This window comes from Halichoeres trimaculatus, unplaced genomic scaffold, assembly GCF_033239565.1.
Source record: "Halichoeres trimaculatus isolate MK-OKI-2021-1 unplaced genomic scaffold, fHalTri1.1 fHalTri1_scaffold_4, whole genome shotgun sequence".
NCBI lineage: Eukaryota > Metazoa > Chordata > Actinopteri > Labriformes > Labridae > Halichoeres > Halichoeres trimaculatus.
In genome coordinates, this window is record NW_027437182.1 from 11873732 (window position 1) to 11898084 (window position 24353).

The following is a 24353-nucleotide window of genomic DNA, read 5'->3' on the forward strand; positions in this document are numbered from 1 at the left end:
AAAATACTAAACAAAGTGTTCTGTGTTTAGTATATAGCTGTGATAAAAAACACATTGATTAATTAATCTGTTTTTCTGTCTTTCTTCTGTTTGAGTCTCTTTTTAAGACTTTCAGGAAAACAATCACAGTCCTAAATAGATTTCGCTTCTTTGAAAGCCAATGGATATCCACATGTAAGAAGCTGGAGGTCATATTGGTTTACAGCTACTCAATAAATTTACTGTTAAATCTTTACTTGATGTTAATAAATTTACAACACAGCTTATTTAAAAAAAAAATGGGGAAAAGAGAAGAAGAATAATAAACAGTAATAATAGAGGTGTAGACTGCTAAATTAAAATATATATCAAAACATTTGTACAGCCTGTATCACCATCACTGCAATAAGAGTTAAATATTCAGCCTGATCCAGATCAGTGATTATAGCAGAGGTCAAACAGACCGATTTCTCACTCTTCGCATTTTGTTTTCTTGTTACAGCACTGCGTCTCAAGAACAATTTATTGATCAACCTTTTCCAATAAACACCCCTACTTTGGTGACATTTCTTCAATAGATGGTCAATGCATCATGAGTGTTATTACCCGACTGGCTGCGTGTCCTTTTAACCCCACAGACTGGGCTGACCATCACATGAACCCTCTGTGAACCCTCCGCACGCGGCCATGACCAGGTCACACAGCGGTCAATGATCACACACATACACACACAGGGGACAACAGTACTTAATGACTTTATTAATAATATGATTTCAAAATAAAAAATAACATTAAAATAACATGTTTTGTCCTTGTTAACAACTTGCATCATATGGCCACATGGTGGCGTTTTAATGCCAAGTTTTTTATTTTCAAAAATACCAAATTGTTCTGCCATCCAGTTCATTTGTTCTTCCTGTCGTTTGGACCACATATACTGAACCCGACCCTCCCCCTTTTTACCGTCAGTTAAAAAAATCAAACTTTATAAATACAGGCAACCCTGTCCCCCTGTCACAGACACATTATGACGACCACTGACACAGGAAACATCCCGTCTGCACATGCCCCCGCCCACCCCCCGCCACATATTCGCAAGGAACCAAATGCTCTAGTTTCTCCTTTTCTTCATCCTCTAAAGATCCACACAGTAGATATTCTACCTTTGCTGTATTATACACATATCATATATAATAGTTTCAGCTGAAATGCTCATCTCCCAAAGACCTCCTTGAAGTTGCAAAGTGGGAGCGTTGACTGGTACCAGAAATGTTTTCCTCATTTTCTGTTTCCACTCTGATAATTCTCATAAATGAAATAAAAAGATGCTTCAGTTTAACAGAGAAAGATCTTATAATAATATAAGCTACTTGTGCTAAAAAATAAAGTAACTCAGAGGGACGATCAAAACAAGAGTCAAACATGATCTATCACATTGTCACTCAAAAGTCAGGTCAGAGCAGCAGTAATCTCCCAGAAACTGAGCTACAAATTTATCAGTTACTGGGTTCAAGGAGAGAAATCCTCCACTACAAAAGAACTTTTTTATTCAGCGCTCTGCATCTTAAATAAAAAAGTGACCATTACCTAAGCTGTGTCATGATATTTCAAGGCTCGTCACAGCTCTGCTGCATTTCTTTGGCTGACTGAAATAAAATTATCTGAATGTCTGTCAAGACTTACATGTTGCGATGCTTATTGGAAATATCCAAAAAATAAACTGACAAACAAAAACAGCCTTGGCCTGAGGAATAATAGATCTTGCAGCTTTTCTTCAGAGACAAAGAAAGATTTTCCAAAATCTGCACCTTGCTGGAATGTTTTGAACCGTAACCGCAAAAACTGGGTGTCATGTTTAAGGCAGGTTGCATCCTGGTCCTTGCAGGCAGTTTGCTGGGTGGATGACTTTCAAAGCAGGATTCAAGTTTGAAGTAAGTAAAAAGTCAACGTCGACGTTATTTCATAGCCCAATCTGGAATCTTTCCACAAGTTCAGGAGAAGATTCCGGTAAATGTTCATCTTTAATTACAAACTATGTATGAATATTTAGGCCCAGGACTGGATTCTGGTTACCAGAGTGTTCTTGTTTTTTTTTGTTTTTACTCCAATGAGAGTCATCCTCTTGAGTTTCACCAGTCATCTAACCATGAGTGAACTTTAGTTAACTAAATATTTCATTTAAGTGCAGCTAATAACTCAGTAATTTAAGGCATCACACAGAAAATGAGGTTTTGGTTGGAGGAACACTGGATAACATGAGGCATCTATCTGTTGGACTACAGCTGATGGGGTTTGGGCTAAAGCAGTTCTTCAATGTTGGCATTTGGTTCCACAAAGGAGAAGAGAACGTGCCCTGACCAAAGGGTTCGACAGAGCCAGGTTTACAATCTACTCCCAACACCTCTAACGCTGTCTGTTAATGAACTGAAAGGTATCGTCACTTCTGGTACCAGCTGTGGTTCCACTTTGCAACTCTGTCGTTTCCTATGATGTGTGTTTTCTGGCTCAAGTTGTCAGAACACAGTAAAATCAGGTGATGGTGACAGTTTCCTTTTGGGTACAATCTTCTGTGGATGAGTAGAAATCAAACACTCAAATCAGACCCGGACATGAATGACACAGAATATTCAACAGCCCAGCTCCTCCTGGTCCGACTGGAAGCAGAGGGTGATATCGAAGTTTAGCTCATCCAGCAAATATTTTCCAACACCTGCTTCTTGGTGTTCAGCTGTCATCAGAATCATGACACAGACACACACACTCACTCACACACACGCTTACACTCACACACACAAAAACAAAGAAGGAACGTCCCCCATTACATTTCAGAATAGATCCAATGGGGCATGTTTGTTTGTGAATAATAGCGACAAATCATGCCCAAATGAAGACAATTAAATAAACAAACAAACAAAATGGTTGGCAAAGAAAAAAATCAATCATATCGTATTGCATGTAAATATTGTATAAAATCCTTAAAAATACAGTTTAGGTAACTACTTAAGTACTGAAGTCATCACAGCCAAAAGTGCAGAGGTCCATAAATAAAACATTGACTGTGGGCAGACAGTCTCCCACATACACCTCCCCTCTCTCACCACAACAAGGGACAGAATGAGTGCCAGGTCAAAGGTCAGAGTTCATGAACGAGGACTTAAAAGTTCCCACACCGATGCACAGAGAAGAGGACAGGAGGGTTGGTTTTTTCAAATGTCTCCAAACACGCTCGCAGATGCACAAACGTCACACGCACACTTAGAGTTGCAAAGTTCATTCTCAGTAATAACGGCCTGAAGTTGTGTTGACAGAGGCACACCTAGAGAGAAAATGAGGGTGGGACGGGACGGAGGGGAAGAGGTGAGGGCAGGTGGGGGTTACTGCAGGGCACGTAAGGCGGCAGGGATTTTCTTTCATTCTCTTTTTTTGTTTTGTTTTTGGAGACACATCTTCTGAGCACAGATGGCATTAACAGCAAGGACAGAGGGAGTGTGTGAGGCAGGCAACACAAAAATAAAATAAAGGAAAAGTATTAAAGCTATCAGAGCGTCGGAATCATAACACTGAGAGACAGCAGAGGAGGAGAGGGAGGCAGGGAGGAATCCGCTCATTGAGAGTTTGTACCACAGTGGGTTAGTGTGTCTCTGGGTTCGTGTGTGTATGAAGACTGGAGGGGCCACAGGAACTAACACACCAGGGGCCTGAATCATGAAGAGAGTTCAGCTCAGTCTGGCTTTCTTTGGGGGGTTATGACTTTGCATAATCTACCAGTGGTCATCCTGCTGACCGGTCTCACAAAGCTGGAACAAGACTCTGTTGACCTGCAATTTACCAAAATGTGCAACTGATCAAACGCCACAAATCAAATCAAGAGGAGAGAAACTATTGCAGAGCTGTTGATAGTCCTTTGAATATTACATCAGTGCAGCAACAAAAGCTTAAATTCAAAGAGTTAAAGACAAAAGCATGTAAGATACAGTAAATAATATTTAAAAGCTATATGATAAAATTAAAAATGATAGCTGAATGATACCAATAAGATGTGAAAATCATAGTTTAAGGGTTATTTTTAAAGCTAAAGGTGAATAGTACTACATAAGTTTTGGAGAGTTGTAAATGAAGTCTGTTGATGATGTGTTTTCAGTAGAGAAAAAAAAAGAACAAGAGAACTGTTATCACATTTCTGGGACTGTTTCAGTGAGCTATCAAAACCTGTATTCATATGTAGGAAATACAGAACTGTTCACTTTGAAAGTGTTTTGTAAAACGTTTTGAAGGAAAAAAATCCTTAAATATCAATTTTATTGAATTAAGTACTAAAACTTAACACTAGCTTGCTTTGTAAAGAGCGAATCAGCAGGTACTTTACACAAAAGTGTAAATGGTCTACCTCTGTTTCCTATGATTAAATTTGATGTGGTGTTGATGTAATTATACAAATACACAAGAAATCCAAATATTAATCCAAATATATTAAATTTTTGGACTTTTGAAGTTGTATGAAGTTGTACAGCTCTCTCAAGATAAGAGCAGGTCAGCTGCATGTTTTTCCTCTGCAGCAGGATTTCATGATAAACAAAATAAGACAACTCACCAGTATAAATAAATTCAGTGCAGAAAACTCAAATAAATGTCTGATTTTTAAAACAACTGTCGACTGACTTTGTGCAACAAGCTGGAGGCTGTATTAAAGAGTAAAGATGCAAGATGCTCAACCACAATGTTGCATGTTTCGGGTCACGCTGAGGATCTTTGTTGCACGCCTCGTCTCTCCCCTCACTTCCTGTCACCTCTGTGCTAACATCTCTAATAAAGACATCACAGAGAGCGGTTAGTTGTGCTGAATATATCTTTAAAATGTGACACAGGAAGCTCATCGGTGTGATGGGTTTGCACATTTTAACTAATGATTAACAGCCTTTTTAATGACTTCAGTGAACTGAAGCTTCTCAGGTTTAGTAACATGAATGTGAAGACTGTGTTCCAGCTTTATGAGACCAGACATCTTGGTATTAAGTTTCATGTCTATCCAGCTAATTTTGATTTATGACACAGCTGCCAAAAATGTCATGTACTTCAGATAATCCAGGAAAGAAAACAGAGAGGACTTCATGCTCCTCTTCAAGTGCCCGCTAACTTGGTCTGAATTGCTCAGCTTTTACTGTGAATACGTCAACCTGCTGGAGGAGGGGAACCACAACCTTTTTCAATGACTACCATCGTACGAAGACACACAACACAGCTGAAGCAACCGATTCTAGAGTTAATTAAAGAGAGTAACTACCACACAGTCACCTGGTGCTTCCTCTTTCTTTGAAACACTGAATCTAATCTTGGAAAGCAGGAACAGAAAATAAAAATACAGGACCATCACTGTCATAACCAGAGGAAACTGAGGAGACGCCACTGAGAAAGTAACAACAGCCAATAAAGACACTAGGAAAGGAGAAGCAGGAATGGAAGCCATTAAGACAATACTGGATATTCAGGCATCCCTATTAACACTTGTTTTGGGAAGGGGGGGTGTCAGTCTGTGTGACCATGGCGAACAGAGCTCACCCCCCCACACACTGCAAGTCGCAGAGAAAGGCACTAGAGTGGGGCTGTTGCTCACCGTAGAAAAGTAAAAGCGATATACATTCATAGCTCAACCGCAGTCTGGGAATAAATACACAAAATGCACTTGTAGAAAAATAAAATGTTAAAAAAGCGTGGCCCCTATTTTTTTTCTTATCATTTTTGGATTCTGGGAGACAAGTATGGCTACTTTTTCACGGCTTGTTTTTTTTTTTTTAAACCCCCACCCATCCCGACCCGACCCACCACTTAGAAGGCAATTCAGGAGTGATCCTCCACTGCTCTGGCCGCGAGCAGTCGAGCCCTTTCATGCACGCCAATATGGGAATAAGAGAGGAAGAGGAGGAGAAGGAGGAGGGTGAAGAGGAAGGATGAAGTGAGGGTGCTTCAATGGAACGGAGGAAGAGGGGGTGGGGGTGTCAAGGCTCAGCTTTCAGTGCGAGGAAGTGGAGGAGAAACTCAACAGAACACGTGTTTTTAAATGTTCAGATAACAGAGAAACCTCAACCCAAATACAGCCACTCACACACTCACACACACACACACCACATACACAGAGCACAGTTTTCAATGTCTTCATGTATAGTGTTGAGTGTGAAAACTTAAGATAGTGTGCATGAATTTGGGTAACTGTAAAAACTGTATGACACATGATAACGTAGCTGTAAGCAGTTGTAGAGTTTTATCTTAGAGACGTCTATTCGTGACGTAGCAGTGTTAGCTCTCACCTGAGCGAGGTCAAAGCCATGAAGAATTACACTTTGATAATAACATAATATTCACTCGGTCACATAAATTCATGACCATTTAAAAATTATGATCCATCCTTATTTTTAAGGGTTAGAATATAAATTTAAACATGTGTTTATTGTCTGTTTCTAAACCTGCCTCCATTTGAAGGCACCCACAGGGGGGAGTTACAGCCATTCTCATAAATTACTTATATCTGCTTTCAACTACATTATAGTGCATCACGAGTAACCGTTGTTTTACGTATCTCCTGAATTTAGTTGGCTTTGTTTGCATTTCTTATTGGTGCACATGTGTGTGCCTGTGTGTGTGTGTGTTTTCAGGAGACCAGCTGTTTGTGCTCCAGCTTCATAAACAACAAGGAGTTGGTAGTAGCACAGACAACATCTCCTCTCGAACCCCAGCCGCACACATACACACATGCAAAGACAGTCAGCACACACACACACAGACATACATACATGCACAACTCAAGAGTATGTCGAGGGAGAAATGAGCTCCAGCTGACAGCAGGGGGAAGGGAGCTGGAGTGTTCTGCCGAGTAAGGACTGTGCGTGTGAAGGGGAGGAAGAGGAGGAGGAGAAGAAAGGGAAGGAGGGGTGGGGGACTATTGGCTTTGCGAAGGCAGGAGCAATAAGAGTGCAGGAGGGGGGAGGAGGGGGTGTGGGGTGAATTCCACAGACGTAAAAAAAAAAGGATGTGTAGTGAAAATCCTGACTGTAGACGGAGTTCAGCTTCTCCTCCTCTCCTCTCCTTCCAACACCTCCTCCTCCTCCTTCGGTGTCTCCTCCAGCCTCACCTGAAGGCGGTGTGTCTTGGTGTGTGCTTGTGTTTGTTCGTGTGTTTCTGTTCGTGTGGTAGTTGTTCGATGGTTCAATCAGGCCTCGGAGACAGCTGCGACGAGACGTGGCGGTTCGACCCCTCGTTAAAAAAACAGAGAAGACGCGGTGGCAAGTCTACCTCCAGCTCCGCTGCTGCAATCCAAAAGCCAGCTCCCCCACACCAGGTCCCATCCCCTGTCACGTGGCCGTCGCTTCCAGGTAGCTCTGTAGTTTGCGGACTGTGGACTCGTCCAGTGAAAAGAGGTCAAAGTCAAAGGTGGTGTTGGTGACGTTGAAGTGGCCTGTCTCCTCGATCAGGTTTACAATCTGATGAGGTAAAGAAGTAAGAGATTAAATACACAAAATAGGAACAAACAGATCATTTTGGGCAGCATGATTTCAGAAAACTATGGAATAAGCAATTATGACACTCGACTATAACCCACAGCCAACCGTGCCTGCTCATGGTAGGTGGCATGTAAGAAGGATGCCGACAGCCACATCAGTTACTTGACAGACAACACAGTGTACCCCGCAAATAAATCCAATGAGGAGGAAAAATGCAGTACACAAAGAGCAACAATGGGAGACATCCAGCAATTTGTCCTCTTTGTGATTGGCATGTGGCTCTTTTTTACAAAGCGCAATCAAGCTTTGTAAGACTGTGTGCCGCCAGGAGAAATGCAGCAGCTGTCAGACGGTAAGTGACGAGTCTTTCAACCAATCAATGGACTGCAGAGTTGTAGCTCCACCTTCCGAGATTGGATCAGTTTAGTTTGGCACCCCTACGGAAGGGTGCCAAAAAGTGGGACGGCTCGTTTCGGTTATTTGGGGATCTGTCCCAGGATTAGTCAGTGGAAACACTAGCCACGTTTACATGAGGAGTTTTTTGTCTTTCCGAATGGAATCTTTCTGAATGACTTTTCCGAAAACAATAGTATACATGGAAAGGAATATTCCAATCTCTGGTCTACATGCGCCGCTATAATCAAACAGAATAGTAAATGGGGCATGCGGAGAAAAACATAAACATCACGTGATTTATCAAAGACGGAGGACAACAGTTTTTTTTATCACGGTGTTGCAATACTCTGTTTTGCGAGTGTTCGTCCAGTCTTGAAATTATGTTCAGTTCTTCAAAGTTTGGACCAAAAACAAACTTTCCTCCAGAGCTGACTGCTCGCTACCATTTTTAGAATTGAGGGACGTCTCTAGTTGTGTCTTACGTCATATCTGAGCATGTGCTGAAAGAACGCACCCTGACAACTTTCCGTCTGAGTGGATACATGACACCTCAATCGGTTTGGGGAAAGGAATATTCCACCCCTGTGAAACCGATTAAATGTCCATTCGGATTGGCACTTTTCTTTTGGAATGAGGTGTATACTAAGGTTACATTCTTTCCGTTTGAGCAAATAAACCGAATGCAAGCGGAATATTTGGGTCCATGTATACATGGCTACTGACTAATCCTGCTGCTTGGTGGAAACTGGGCTTATGAAACAACTCAAAAAGTTATGATAAAAATATATGAATGAGTGAATACTAGTAATACAGGTCTTTGCACACTAAGTCTGTTTTTTTGGACCCGTTTTTTTTGTTGGATCTGTATTCCGAAAAAAAAAAAAAAAACGGGCACAGACACCTTGCACTCTGATCAGTTGCATTTATTTTGTATTGATTGCAAAAATTTGCAGTACAAGAAATGGAATCATCAAGCAGTGATCAAGCAATTGATCCTGAGCAGCAGCTGTCAGTATGAGGTATGCGCGCACACTGTCACACACGTACACAAGTCTTCATGTGTTGAAAAGTCAAATTACCCCGGGAATTGGGCTGGGCGGTTGTGAAAATTTTTTTTAAAAAAAACCTGTTTTAGAAAAATAATAATGATGGACGAAAGTTTCTAAGAGAGTGCAAACATGATTGACAAAACATGGGATCAAATCTATTTTTTAAAGTGTGTAAGTTTCGGACAAAAAAAATGGACTTGGGATAGCGTGCAAAGGCCTTTACTCGCAATTTCTGTCACTCTGCTGCACTTGATGTTTGAAAATGGTATCCTGGATTGAATTAATAAGATTAAAATTCAGTTTTCCAAAATTTAAAACAGGGACGAGCTCAACTCACCTGCTGCAGGACATTACGCTCCCTTAAAGCCATCAGTCTACGATGGAGGTCCACCAGTTCTTCTGTGTACGCCTGCAGAGAGGAAAGAAAAACATCATCCATCAAAGACTTTCAGATAAAAAAAAGATTGTATGTTTTTTGTTGATTTTGGGTTAATAAATGTTTCAATGTTGAACCGCAGGTCTTTGATCTCAGCAGGGCTTTCCAGTAATTCAAGGTGAAAGAAAAATGTGTTTCATCCACATCTCAACAGAATCCTAAAAACTGAGCATGTGTTTGAATGTGAAGGGGGATAACTGATCAGCTCAGAGGAGCTTTATCACAACATAAATCACCTCCTCATAAAAAGGGATGAAGAGATTTTTCATTTTAAAGAGTTCATAGGCCAGAGTCTGTCTGCACATCTGGATCAATTCACTGCCCTGAACGCCGTCTTGAATTCATTAAGGCACTCATTGAAAAATGACGAATGTATGTATGTGCATGCGTGTAAAAGAGTGAGAACAAAAAAAGTTTGATTTACCCTTCCTACCTTGTCGTATCCCTTCTTCAACACCTTCTCCGAGCGAAAAGAGGAATCGGGACTCTTTCTGCCCGAAACCTGCAGAAGAAACAAAGGAAACACAACGGTGTTAGGAATATTTAGGATAATTACAGCGGAGAAATGTCAGTTCATCGTGTCTGTGTGACTCACTTTGTTGTTAGAGGAGTTGTGTTTCTGCGGGGGAGGAGCCAGACCTCGGCTCGGGCTATGCGAGCCGTCGCTGCTGTCGCTCTCACTGTCTAGGCTGAGTCTGACAGGGGACAAGGGGAGGGGTCAGAGGTCATCATATACACACTGGAAGAGCACAGTCGGCTACTGCTTAGCATTGAGCTAATGTATGTGTCTGTCTAGGCGCATGTGCCTGTAAGATAATTACTGTTCAGTTTTACGTCGATTATTTCCACTTTTAAACAGGTTTTTTTTAAACTGAAACAGCCAAGAACAGGTAAAATTACAGAGGGAAAAAGAAAAAACATTTTCTTTTATGTTCTGGAAAAATGTCTGTCAGTCTGAATAACATTAATTCAGACATGTCAGACTGGGATAAAAACAGCTTCACTGTAGTAATGTGATTTATGTCTTATGTCTTGTGTCTGGCTGTGGTTATGTGATCTAGGTGTGATCTAAGACCTCAGTCAAAGATCCAAAGGAGCCTGTAGCAAAACTTACCTGGAATCGCGGTTTGGAGGGTTAGTCTTAATGGGCGTCTCTTCTTCTGAGCTGCTATCGTCATCATCTGACTCTTCTGACTGGATCTCCTCCACCATAGACCGAAGAGGGCCTGAGAGCAGAGAACCTCGTCAAACTAACTGTGATGCTACTAACCACCAACCTTTGACACAGGGAGCAATTAAGAATGGGCTCTCTACCTTGTCCCTGTTTCTGTACCGGCTCGAAGTCTGAATCCGAACTGGAGTCGGAGCTCGAACTTGAATTGGAAGGACTAGAAGGGGCTGACTGCTGCAAGAGGGGAAGCAGAGTTAGTGTCACTGATTTATGAGAATTTTAAGTTTGGCATTTGCTCTTAACCAAAGTGATAACATCTAAGTTATTTTTAACCAGCAACAATCAAACAATGAACTGATTCCTTGAGAAATTACACACAGTTCTATGATTCAGCCTCTTAGCTGGGAATGCAGTCACACTGAAAATGTTAGCAGCACTTCCTAAAAACAACTACTAAAAAACAGACATCTAGAACATCACATACCTCTGATTTTGAAGAAGCTTCATCTTCTGAATTCGACTCCTCTGACTCTGGAGGTTTCTTAGGTTCCTTGGGCTCCTGTGCATCATTTTTGCCTTTAGCCCAGCGGCCTTTATCCTTGGGGGGTTTCTTCTCTGCGTACGGCTGGCTGGCTGACGTTGAGGAGGAGACACGAGGAGAAGATCCCATGAAGGGTCCACTGCTGGGACCCTTTGGCCCGTCTGAGCTGCCCTTCTTCTGCTTCTTGGCGCTGGGTTTGGGTGACTCCACAGTGGAGGGTCGTTTCCCCGGGGCTTTGGACTCTGCGGGCCCTCCCCCGCCTCCACCCCCACCTCCCCCTCCACTGCCAGCCCCCCCTCCTTTAGGAGACATGCCCTCCATCTTTGACTCCTTCAGGGTGAGTTTCGGCTCCTTGAAGGCAGCCTTGGGAAGGACCTTGACTTCATCTTTCACTTTGATCTCTGACGGCTTTTTTGACGATGAGGAAGAGGAAGGATCGCGACCGCTCTTGCTGCTTCCGTCTCTGTCATTGTCTCCTTTTGATGTGGCTTTGCTCTCAGAGTCTTTTCGAGGACGCTCTCGGTGCTCCTTGGTCAGCTTGTGTGGTTTGGGTCCTTTGCTGCTGCCACCACTTCCTTCTTTACTGGGTTCCTGAAGAGGGAGAAAAAAAGCCACGTCATCAGTCTGCAGTTTGAACACGCATCATGTGAGCACAGCTAAAATTTGTAGGTAAAAAATAATGAGGCTAACTATTTGGTAACACTACCTCAAACTCAAAGCAAAACAGAAGACGAAGGGACTCGTATTAGTCTCTCAGTGCATCAGCTCCTCTCCTCTACTTCACTGCTTGTCCACCAATCATCTTAACACCTTCTGATATCTCAACTTCAAGGGAAAAGTTTCAGGGCTGACAGATTTTGATTCTATCTAAAATAATGCCTGCTAATTTATGGCAATAGACATCAAACACTATATAAGTTTGAATACTAACTAAAACTCAATTTACAATCGTATGAATGAGAACAGCATCAGGTGAAAATGTTATGATCACAAATTTTTCAGCATCCAGCAGGGAGTAAATTTACAAATTTATTTCTTTTCTTGTCCTGAGTCTTAAAATGGCTTAAAATCTGATTGTGCAAGGCAAAAAACTTACACCCCTTGTGGTACACACCAAAATAAAGCTCATGTGAAGATTGATGACAAAACAGTGGCGGGACTGGAGACTGTGAAGGGATCAGTTTCCTGTTTCCTCCTGATATGATCTTTTGTTTTGCAGATAAGCTGCTTCAGTATTTCTGCATACAGATGTTCAGAAGCAGCTGGCAGTGATTAGATGTCTGAGTCAGCCGGTTCTGGAGTCTGAGTTAATGATTTAGTTAAGGGCTTACTCTGCTAAACCAGACATTCTCCAGCAACATTTTTCCGTAAAATGTCGATAAATATTGGCTGCAAAAATCAATGAAACTGAAACACTTTCTGGTCACAACCAACGATCACGCTCATGCTAGAGAGCCAGGATGATTACGTTTTATAGGCGATCAAACCAACCTTGGACACGTGAGATGTCTTGGTTTTCTTGGGGTCTGAGAAGGCAGAGAGGGGGATGGTGGGGAGCATCGGGTAATCTGGACTAGGTCTTGACATGGCCTCAGCTCCCTCTGGGACTACCAACACCTGAAGATGAAGAAACAAAAGTTATCAGCCAGCCTACGATGATTAGACACCACAAATTCTCTAATAGAGAGCAAGATATGAATGTATTTCAGCTAAAAAGATGCTTTACTGAGGTGTTTTTCCTAAAGAAATCATCGAGTGACTCATAGTTGGAGCATTTCAATGGCCTGACTAGTCATGAACACTTAAGGTTGACTCATCTGCACAATAACCTAATAACTGTGGTGGAGAAGAAATGCTTCTTTTACAAGAGCAGAAGCTGTTTACATTTAGCATCTCACTAAAAAGGTTACATTTACTATAGCTCCAAAGTTGTAGTTAAATACACCAAACTGTACGTCTCTTCAAGAAAATGGAGTGAATAGGAAATCTGCTCCTTAGATGAGTTCAGAGAGTTATGTTTTGTTTTGAACATCAGTGACTGTCACAAAAGGTGGACCTGATTATCATAATGTTTACATCATGACTGAGTAAGGTGAGACGTCAGACTGGCTCTGATCGAGACTTCTTGTTAAAAAAAGGAAAGTTTGATGGTTTTTCTGGTGTTGTACTGTTGACCAAAGTCTGCTGTCAATCATTGAGCCACAGTCCAGCCTTAGTGTTCACTCAGCCTCACCCCTCCGGCTTTGATCAGCTTCCTCCTGAATTCTTTGGTGGGGTTGTTGAAGGTGAGTTTCTCACAGCGCAGGTGGTTCACAGGTGGGTTGCCCTCCAAGTTAAGGAACAGGTCGTAGTTGAAACACACCTTTTTTGGCTCCTCCTGCAGAGACGCGACAAGATACAAACAGTTTCAGAATAATTAGCTAGTGAAAAACAACCTCAGTGAGTCTATTTTCTTTGTTGCCTCTGAATAGTTTCATGTTTCACAACAAAAGGTGGATCCTGATGAATGAACTATCACCACTGAAGTCAATAAAACATACAGACTCAGCTGGAGTTGAATCACTGATAAGAAAGCATTCCTGAGAAGCCAGAGAGATGTGGACAGTTAAAGCTGATGAAAAAGCATTGAGAGGTTAATTAATCAAACATCTCTTTTTATATGTGGACATAGGAAGAGCTGCTGCTCACTTTCTCATTGAGTACTTTCTTCATCTGCTTGACCAATGTGTCCATTGTGTCTAAGCTGATGGCACAAAAGATGATAAAGCCACATATCTGGGTGCAATCCAGAGGCTTAATATCATGAAGTAAAGCATGGTGGTACACTGATGAGTCAGCGCATCTTCAAAGTGGTTACTTCATCATTAATTCAAACGATTCACAGAGACTTTGAGGTGCCAGGTTAACACTGTGCGCTTGTTTTATTCACTCAAAGATCAAACGGTTTCTTATCAAACCAACAAAAATAAAGATTCACTGTTTGGAAGTTAGAGAAATGCCAAAGTAAAGGTTTGAAACCTAGGCAGATTTCTGCAGGGAAAGCAGATTTTCATCTAATTATCCACATTTTTCTGAGGCTTAACCATACTTTGTCTATACCACATCTTAAAATCCCTATAATTGGTAAATAAATAAATAAAAAAGCATCATACTCAATCTCAGCCATCTTAAATAATATATAACTCCAGCAAGTCAAACAATTATTTGTCACTTTGTGTTAAAATGTGTGCCAAGAATTCTCTGTCTCTGTGTCCCTTCTCCTTACATCACTTTTCTTGGATAAATTCAAAAAATGCTCTACCAGAAGGAAATACGTAGCTCAGCACTGTTTGTCTGTTTGTCTGACTGAAAAATGACTGAGTGACAGGATGCCTCTGCTTTACTCTTTTTCCAGCTTATTAAAATGTATTTTTAGGTTCTTTATCCTGTCAATGGTAAAACCACCACAAAGCCGCTTTTAGGCACTTTTCTGTCTCACAGATGGATGTGACAAGGAGAGACCATCACACAATACTGAGGCATGAAATGTGTTCTTCTCCGCAGTGCTCAGTCCTTTCACTGACAAATTTTTGAGTTTTTCTGTTCAGTAAAACAGAATCTGGACTAAGAGAGCTGTCAGCAGCCTGGAGGTTACTGACCCAGTGAAGTTGATCTCACCTTGTTCTTGAAGTAAACCTCAATGGGCATGAGGAAGCCAGCGTAGCCCGACTCTTCCACTTTGTATGGAGGCTCCTTGCACACTGCAGACAGAGATTCAAATGATTAATGATTACTTGGTTAATCCACAAATCTTCTCTGTAGACGCTTCCAAAATAAAATCTAATGAAAAGTTTCTTCAAAATCAAAAACTTTTGTTACATTTTTAAATTCTGTTTCATATGTGAGTTTTTATCTTATTTATTATTATACAACCAGTGAATACATTCCAAAAACTGCAAGAAACTGTCCGTCCACCATATCTCATGACATCTAACCACATTAAAGACTGACTGACACTTTTTAAAGAAAAATACCGGTTTTAAAAAGTCATATTTGGGAAGGACACAAACTGCAAACACTTTTTGTCATTGAATGAGCAGGTGCCATACAGATTAAACATTTTTCAAACTGATTTCTGAACTGTTCTTCTTCCATGATCCAGCAATTTCAACGTGGCTAGGTATAAATAGAAACACTCAGTACAACCAAGGTCCATTATACAATAACTGTTACTGAGCAAAAGTGTAATAATTCATTTTATTTGACCTCTGTGAATGATACAGCGTAATTTAAAGAGCTTTTAAATGCTGGTGCATCTCCTAGAGGCTCTTAGAGATGCATTCAAAAACATTAAATCAAAGAAAGGAGCACTAAAACACCCTGAACTCCTCTGTTAGTGTATCTTTTACACTTTGGTGCAGACAAAAGATGAGCATAACTAAATTAGATGCACATTGATACTCCTACTTCTTACCTCTTTTGGGTTTGGGGAAGCTGTCGTGCAGGCGGAAGACGACCCTTTCTACAAAGTGCTGGATGTCACCGGTCTCTGGCCCTCGGACAAACACCATCCAGTCGTGAGTGAAGCCTTCTGATGTCACTTTCTTCCTCAGTTGGGCTCTGTGGCCCAACTCCAGCTTCACCTGCACCGTGCACTGAGAAGAAGAGGACAGAAACAGAGTCAAACACTGCAGAGAGCCAAACTCACCAGGAGCTTTATCAGGAACACCTGTTCAACTGCTTGTCAACTCAAATATCTAATCAGCCAATCACATGGCAGCATGTAGACATGTTCAAGATGACCTGCTGGGGTTGCAACAAAGCATTAGAGTGGAGAAGAAGGGTGATTGAAGGGACTTTGAAGACCATCTCTGAACAACAATATGTCCCACCTTAAAGTGATTCTCCAGGATGGAACAATTTGGGTCCTATCACAAGGTTTAGGGCAGAAATGACCCCTACAGCAGTGATTTTGCGCAGCAGAAGCCCGGGCCCTCGCACCAAAGACCTCCTCCCCGCTCGTCTGCCGGTTTCCTCTGCACTCAGACGGAGCCATATTTTACTTGACCAAAAACACAAATAAACGGACTCCCACCGAAAAAATCTGATATTGGTCTGCATTCACGCTTTATTTAGAGAATTTTCAGCGCGTCAGTGTCACACAAAAACACAGCTTAATAAGGCTCTAGTTCTCATTGTTTCTCTTCATCCTGGCAGACTACTTGCATTTGTTTATATCTGGTACGCCGCGCGCAGACTGATACACTAAGCAGCGAGCGCCTCTTAGCCAGCTGTGGCTCTGCAGCGGAGGTAGCGCAGTTTTACGACACGATGATAACTCGAGCCTTATTTAGCGGTGTTTTTGTGTGAAAGTAACGCGCTGAAAATTCACTAAATAAAGCGTGAATGCAGACCGATATCAGATTTTTTAGGCGGGAGTCTGTTTATCTGTGTTTTTGGTCAAGTAAAATATGACCCCGTCTGAGTGCAGAGGAAACCGGCAGAGGAGCAGGGAGGGGGTGTTTGGTGCGAGCGCCCTGAGCTTCTGCTGAACAAAAACACTGCTGTAGGGGTAATTTCTGCCCGAAACCTTGTGATAGGACCCAACTTGTTCCATCCTGGAGTATCACTTTAAAGCAGATGAGCTACAGCAGCAGAAGACTACATCAGGTGTCACTCCTGTCAGTTAAGAACAGGTAACTGAGGCAGCAATTTACACAAACTCACCAAAACTGGAGAACAGAAGTCTGATAAGGCTGGATTTTTGCCGTCACATTCAGATAAAATTTTGTGTAAACAACATAAAAGTTTGGATCTGTCCTGCCTTGTCTCAACAGTTGGGGCTTCTGGTGGTGTAATACTGTGGGGGATATTTTTTGGCACACTTTGGTTTTGGCTTTAAATCTACAGCCTACCTGAGTACTGTTGCTGACCATGACTATCCCTATCTGATGGAGACTTCCAGCAGGAAAAAACAACATGACACAAAGCTCAGATCGTCTCAAACTGGCTTCTTGAACATGATGGTGAGCTCACTGTACTCAAATGGCCTCCACAGTCACCAGATCCTTCATCCAGTAGAGTTCCTTTGGGATGTTGTGGAACCAGAGATTCTCATTGTGGATGTGCTGCCGACAAATCTACAGCATCTGCACGATGCTATCACGGCAATAACAGAGAAAAATCTCTGAGGACTGTTTACAGCACTTTGTTGAATCTATAACAAAATCTCTACTTTATGAACATTTAACCTGCTCTTTGAATATGATTTATCCTAAGCATCCATATGGAAGTATAAATAAATATCTGACAATAAATCTCTGATAAAAGCTTCTTATGCAGTTTCAAAAAATGCTTCAAACATTAAATAAGACGTAAGACTCTTGCTGAATTAAACTCAGGGTCTATTCATTTACTTTGATTCCACATTGAACAAACCCCCCTGACCCCCTGTTTCAAGTAGCTGGACCTCATTCTGAAGAGGCGATGATGCACACTTAGCCTGGACAAACACAAAGCTGGACTAGTGTGGGGACGCCTTTCACTGAAATGCAAGCGATTAGCTGCCCGAGGCGACACATTTCAAAGGTTCGTCCAGGAGAGGGGCACATTTTTGGACCACCTCTGCCTGCCAAGAACAATGACAGCAACGGGACGAGCAAATGACACTGTGCTGGTGGGGACTGGCGAAGCTAGTGAAGAGGCTATGGAGATGAAGGGCAGGGGGGGAGTGAGGGGTGGGGGTGTTTTAGGGAAGAGGGGGGGACGCGAGATGGGGGACAGAAAGGCACTTTATGTCCAGGGAACGACTGAAGAATGTGGCCCCGCCGGAGAGCAGCTCGTGAGCGGGGACTGAGTGGGGGGATTAGAGGGGACAGGATTGAGATGAGCTGGTCTGGCACCCTTTCACAAACAGACACACAAAAACAGACACACACAGTGACACACACACAGCTCCCCTGCCTGGCACTATGCCCAGTCATTCTGTGGTGGTAAAGCCCTTAAACCCCACACCCCAACACACCCACACTGAGGAGCCTGGAGTCCCCCGAATCATCAACAACAACAACTCCTCTGAGCCCAGAGTGTGATAAGATCATTGAAAGCTAACAATGTGAAGTATAACACCTCGTTTTTTTTTCACTCTGTTGCTTGAAAGGGGTCTGGAAGAAAATATAGAAATATTGTTAAGGAAACAAAAACAGTATAATCTGGGATACAATTCTTTCAAACTTAAAGATGGATATAACTATTTTTGCCTCATACATGACAGACATGAGAAACATTACGAAGTGTGATGTTAAATATTGTATTAAGTAAGCAGATGTGTATATGTAAAAAAAAAATGTCTGCATCTATTCAAGCAGTGGCCTTGGGTATAAAAAAATGCAGCCAGTGAGGAAGTGCAAAAATCTGTAGTTCTTCAAGCGTCCACTTGAGGCTCACCGCATAAACCACTGAACTTCATAAGGTCCCATGTTAAATAAAATGCTAGTTTTTGGGGTGCTGGTTAGCCTAGCGGTTTATGTGTGTTTCCGATTTACAGTGGCTATAGATGATGATGTCACAATGTCCACCTGCCCTGGTCTGGCAAAAGGGAGACACAACTACCCAGATGTATGCACCAAATGACTGACCCTTGTCCACAAATTCTCAGTGGTATGCTGTAATCTATATTTTTAACCGTTATCATCTCCTGATGTGTAGTTTATCAGGTTTTTTTTTTGTTAAGTGTGTGAAATCTACAGTGTTACTTTAAGGGATGGATATTGATACGATTTTATTGATACCAATGGCATTATCAATCCCGCTTATCAAACCAATTCTTTATCAACCCCTTATCAAACTTCCTGTACATTTTCTGCGTATATAAATTAGGCTTTAAAGGTTTTCTGTGTCAACAACACAACATTTTATCAAGTTTATTAATACGACATGAAATTCTTGGTGTTTAATGACGTTCGCTGACAAATGTAACATATTGGTGGTTAGAAGTGTCCCAGTCCGATATTGATATCGGATATCGATATCGATATCAGCAAAAAAACAGGTATCAGTATCTTATCAGAATGCATCTAAAATCTCTGATATAAGCAGTTTCTGTTACCCATTGATTAATAATAAATGGGTCAGTTTTTCCTCATACCTACTGTTGCTGACTACTGTTCTTTGTTTGAATAATATCACTTAATCAAGCCTTTTCTAACATGACATACTACAAAATAAGTAATAAAACTATGCATGTGTAATGCGGATATCGTATCAGATTAATATTGGTATCAGCCAATACTCAATGCTGCAGTATCTGTATAGTATCGGATGTGAAAATGTAATATTGGGACATCCTTATTGGTGGTGTTGCCACCCTTGATTGATATTACAACGTTTCACAAATTGCACTTTGTGTTGTTGGCATCCTGTTTGGTAAAGTGAAGCCAAGGTTACCATTGGCTTGGAAATTCTGGTGAGCCTTGTTGATGTGTGGCATGTCACGTGATGTTGTTGACAGAAGGTCCAGCTGCTCTGGCGTAATGTTAGTGATAGACAAGGTAATCACTAGCATAAAGGCTAATGATGCCGATAGATCAAACTATTTCTAGTCCATTCTTTAAGAAAAACAGTTATCGATACCCATCTCTAGTTACTTTCTAACGCTTTGCTGCATGCCCATTCTGTACTAACTGTCTCCGCTGTCTCTCTTTAGCTGTCCAACAATAAAGGCCAAAGGCCCAAAATAACACAATCACAGACAATTTATGTTCAGCTTTGATTTGTAGCCAATTTATCTAGGCATAATTAAGGCCGTGACTGAGATGAGGGACAGGTAGGCACTAATAAACCTGTATTTGAGTTTGTTAAAAGTAATGTTGAGTTGGCATTTACATTTTTGTAATCAGTGAAGCTTTGGTGATTTTATTTGACTTTTCAAAATGTTTGTCTGCAAGAACTGAAAAAGTTCCTTTATCTTAGACCCAGATTTATCTTTTCAATGATATGAAAGAGAAGAATCAGTGCAACTTTTCAACATTTGCAGAGAGAAGGGAATTTTAGGCATTTAGCAAGCAACGAAGATCCAGACGGCCAATCAGCCTTTAATTTTCATACAGAGCAAAACCATAACAAAGGCTTTCCCAGACCACTTCACATTATGAGCAAACCAACACCAAACTTTTACCGCTTTATTTAAAGAGACCCAACTTTGATCCACAAAAAGTGCATATTTGACCACAGAGGCAGTGAACCACTTCTTTTAAACCTCGAGCAGAACCAGACTCATTGGTGAACAGCTGTGTGCTGCCACTGGATGGGCTGAAAACAGTGATGTGTCTGTGCACAACAAAAACAAGTGAAGTCAATCACAATGTGTTTAACCTGGCTTAATCAACAGTACAACATCCATTCATGTAAGAAAATCAAACTCTGACCAAAATTTCCAACAATAATCAGAAAATCATGAGTCCAGGGTTGAGATTTTGCTGGGAAAATACAGGAAACCACACTGAGATGGACACTAATCGAGCCGTGACAAACAGCCTGAAAATACAAGACACTGGGGACTTATATTTAAAAGAACAACAGCTCTATTTCTCAGTTCTACAAGAATCAGATGGACTACAAGCCCTGAAGCAACATGTCTATTTGAGCAATCCTGCACTTGGTGGCAATACTCTGATACAAATTTAGACAGCAAAGAGTAACTAGAAGTAAGATTCCTCCCTCCTTCTCTCTCATACCCAGCGCTCCAATTGAGGGGAAATACACATTTTGGCAGACATACTGGCTCCCACACGAAAACAATGAACTCCCAGCTGACATGTAAATAACACCCCTCATGACCAGCTTTCATCTAATAAACCATTAATGAAAAGTCAGAAACTTTGCCTGGGAGGATAGACACACACACACAAACACACGTTAAAGCAGCTGTGTTTAAATGAAGCTACAGGTTTCAACGAAAGCGTTCATCACATCAAAGAAGATGACACAGAAAAGACATGAGACAGTGTCTTGTATTGGAAAATGGTCAGTCCCAGAGAGTGGCAGCACAAATAGCCGCAGTGCACAAGCAAAGCAAGTGAGTATCGGAATTAAGGTGTGTGAATGAGTGTGGGGGGGGAAACTGCATGACCACTCATCCCGGCATACCAAATGCAGTGTTTGTACATGCTGATCTTATGACTAAACCAGAGCGAAGATCTGAGTATACACAAAAAGTCAGGCTGTAATTCACCAACTATTTGAACAAAAAGCAGTTGTAACAAGACGCCAACTGTAAACTTTTACAATCATCAGTGACTATTGCGGCAAATATTTTACCCACTTTTGTTGATTTATTGTTCTGACAATTTATAGATAAAGCAAGTGTTCATTTGATCAGGACAGTAACCCAGGGTGAATCAAAAACCGTATTTGTAAGTTGCAGCCCTGAACTGCACACGACAAGGTACATGAAGCAAAGTTTCAGAGTGTTACTTTTTTTTTGCAACAAGTTAAACAAACTGGCAGGTCAGAATAAAGCATCTATTGCAACTCTTTAGCCTGTAGCATAGTTAACATTCATGACAGAAGTACGACCACACTGCTCTTGAGTTGAGGCAGACTACTTCCTCTGGATGAACACTCACACATCTAGTTAAACTTCAAAGGGGCCAGCACTGAATGGGGACTAGCTCCAAGAAAGTGGCTGAGCCACTTTCCATGGGTGTGTGTGGCCTAACCATCTGAAATATAGTCCTGAATGGCCTCAGGCCTTTAAAGAGTAACCCACTTTGAAGCTATGTCCCCCTCACAGTTAGCAGAGATGTAATTTGGTTTACCACTTTTTTCTTCTCTTCAAAATAAATGATGCAGCTATTTTAAGTTGATTTTAGTCGTAGCAGTGCAAATTCATGCATGCAATAAAATTAAATGATTAAAGACATGCAAGAGGTTGCATTTACAAACCAGACTGTAAAACTATGTTTCATATTTTGGGATATTTGTTTTAAAAGGATCAGCCAATACATGGGTGGTCATTGTGACTGGATTCAAGTTCAACGTTTGCCACAGACCTCCATGCTACATGCAAGTTAGTCTACAAGCATAAATGTGGTGGGTACTTAATATCAACAGACTTCTGGCAAATAATGCAAAGACATTGCAGAACTTGTCTGGTCTTTGCTGGTTTTTCTTAGCCTTGCATGTGAGGTTTCAGGCCGCTGGCAGTGCAGACACCACCCCTCCTCTCCTGCCCAACCTGGAGAGGACAAATCTTTTCCCCGGCGCCTTGTAGCGGCTCCTTAGCCTTTAGCCAACGGCCGACACTCTCCTGAAAGGTAGACTAGCTTAGCTTAGCTACAAAAAAACTCGATTCAAATTGCTCTTCTTGTTGTTTAACAGGGTGCATGTGCGTTTTTAACACAGCAGAGCTGAATAAACACCAGGTGTAAATCTCTTTGTGTGCCCGGTTGTGGCTACAGCTATGCAGCGGTGTGAATGGAGTGTAGACTGGAGCTAGCTAGCGGTAAATACCGATGTATGAGTGCCCAGCTAGCATAGCTCCAGAGCCAAACAACTACGAGTTCATTAGCAGCAGGAGCTTTTTTTCTTCTGGCTAACAGAACAGAGGATTCATTCCAGCCCTGCCAGCGCAAAGTCTGCTGGCATTTTCTCTGTGAAAAGTTCCGATTCCACAAGGAGACACAAAAACCACTGTACCTGGTTCTCCATGTTTCTCTGGCCTCAGTGATTGTTGTATTTATTTACAGCGGCGTTTGTGGAGCGTCTCCCCAGCCTCTGCTCCTCATTGTGTGTCAATCCAGCCCAGAAGCGGAAGGCAGACGGCTCCCCTCCCCTTCCAGACGACTGCTGGCAGGCAACCAAAACAGAAAGCTCTCTCAGCCAATCAGAAGGCTATAAATTTAAGCACTCTTGAAAGGAACCAATCAGCGCGCTTTGAGGGCGGGGCATCTACTGAGCTGCAAATACAATTAAAGCATTTTCTGCTGGTTTTCTCGAGTGACAGCGAGCTTGTCCCAATGGCTTACAGCTCTGTTTCACTTGTAAAATGCACATGATGCTAATTGATTAATCGGAATTCGATTGTTTGGGCTTCATTTTTTCTATTAGTGAGCTAATGCAATATCAATATTATTTACCATGAGGCTTTTATGTTATTCACACAACTTAATATGCTTCATAAACATGACAAATTTACGAGTTATAATCATAAATCCCACGTTTTCTAAACACAGCCTGTTAAAATCTTGTATGATCCTTCTTATGGATATTGGGTAACTGTTAATCTGTCATTAAAAGTCTTTCATAACAGGATTCTCACTGAAACAAGCACATAAAATACAGAACTGTAGCTGACAAAATTTAGGAATGTACTTCAGTCATATAATCTACAATGTGGTTAAACTGGCATTGCAGATTAGACTGTACAACCAAAAATAAGATTATTAAAAAATTAATTGCAACCCTAAAGACATTTTTTATAGTAGCTAAGTGTATGTTGCATGCATCAATAGCATTTAATGATTATATTCTGATATAAATTGATAGTTAGAATTTTGCACAATATTTTAAAATTTACAAGCAGGAGTTATTTTTCGTGTAGTGTGTCATAGCTGGTGCAAATGATAATGAAATCACAGGAAATCAGTTAAAAGGAGGCAAAACTTAATTCCAGGTCTTACAAACTGTAGCATTTATGGGAACTAGTTTACGTCTGTATATTAATTCTTGTTCCACATCCGCTGGAAAAATTTAAAGTCATTTAGAATTTACTCACCGTATAAGTAAGATCTAATAAAAATCTATGCTTGATGGGTATATTATAATAGCTTGCACCACAGGTTATTACACTGCTCTTTTCCTGCCTGAAATATCCATTATAAATGGAAAGTGAGCAGATTGTATTTGACCAAAGACATCTCTTTTCTATGGAGTCAGAGAGTGAGGGCTCTTTGCAGTCAAGTCTCCTCAGTGCTCAGACTTTGAAGTGAGATTATCGGGCCTCAACTACGGGACAGAAGGTCACCACACTCTCTCGCTCTGTCTTTTAGTTTGGTGCCTCTTCTCCCCCTGCTGTTTAAAAACCGCCTGCCTCTCAGTCAAGTCTGAGTGAAAGAGATCCCACCTGGCTGTCAGACAGGAGGTAGGTCCTTCTTTTATTATGATGTCAACCTTTAAATCCCATCATTCAACATGAACTGAGAAAATGTCAGATGAAATGAAGACGTCACACAGATTTTTAACACTTATTCATGTCAGTCTTCTTGAAATAACCAGAAAATGTGATTTTAAAGATACTTATATATTTAGT

At 41.4% G+C, this 24353-nt stretch overlaps 1 protein-coding gene across 5 annotated transcripts; it reads right to left on the reverse strand.

The window, feature by feature from the left end:
• Nucleotides 1-716: 716 nt before the first annotated feature.
• Nucleotides 717-22891, reverse strand: mllt1a (MLLT1 super elongation complex subunit a). Of its 5 annotated transcripts, none has more exons than XM_074667938.1 (12): nucleotides 22742-22891; nucleotides 15519-15699; nucleotides 14723-14805; nucleotides 13299-13442; nucleotides 12557-12682; nucleotides 11009-11656; nucleotides 10668-10755; nucleotides 10468-10579; nucleotides 9949-10048; nucleotides 9787-9855; nucleotides 9255-9326; nucleotides 717-7451 (listed from the first exon to the last, which is right to left on the reverse strand). In XM_074667938.1, the coding sequence occupies exons 1-12, from the start codon at nucleotides 22751-22753 to the stop codon at nucleotides 7323-7325; spliced, it is 1764 nt and encodes a 587-aa protein (XP_074524039.1). In that variant the 5' UTR covers nucleotides 22754-22891; the 3' UTR covers nucleotides 717-7322. The 5 variants fall into 5 exon arrangements, with proteins under 5 accessions (XP_074524039.1, XP_074524037.1, XP_074524038.1 ...); XM_074667936.1 differs by having other exon boundaries at nucleotides 9778-9855; XM_074667937.1 differs by having other exon boundaries at nucleotides 10668-10758.
• Between the last annotated feature and the right edge of the window lie 1462 nt (nucleotides 22892-24353).

Bases quoted from the DNA above. Each gene is read 5' to 3' on its own strand.
- mllt1a (XM_074667935.1), bottom strand. The intron at 9,327-9,777 runs GTAAATCAAACT...TCCTCTCTGCAG, and splicing joins GATACGACAAGGTAGGAAGG to GCGTACACAGAAGAACTGGT. The intron at 7,452-9,254 runs GTGAGTTGAGCT...TTACCTCATCAG, and splicing joins AGCGTAATGTCCTGCAGCAG to ATTGTAAACCTGATCGAGGA.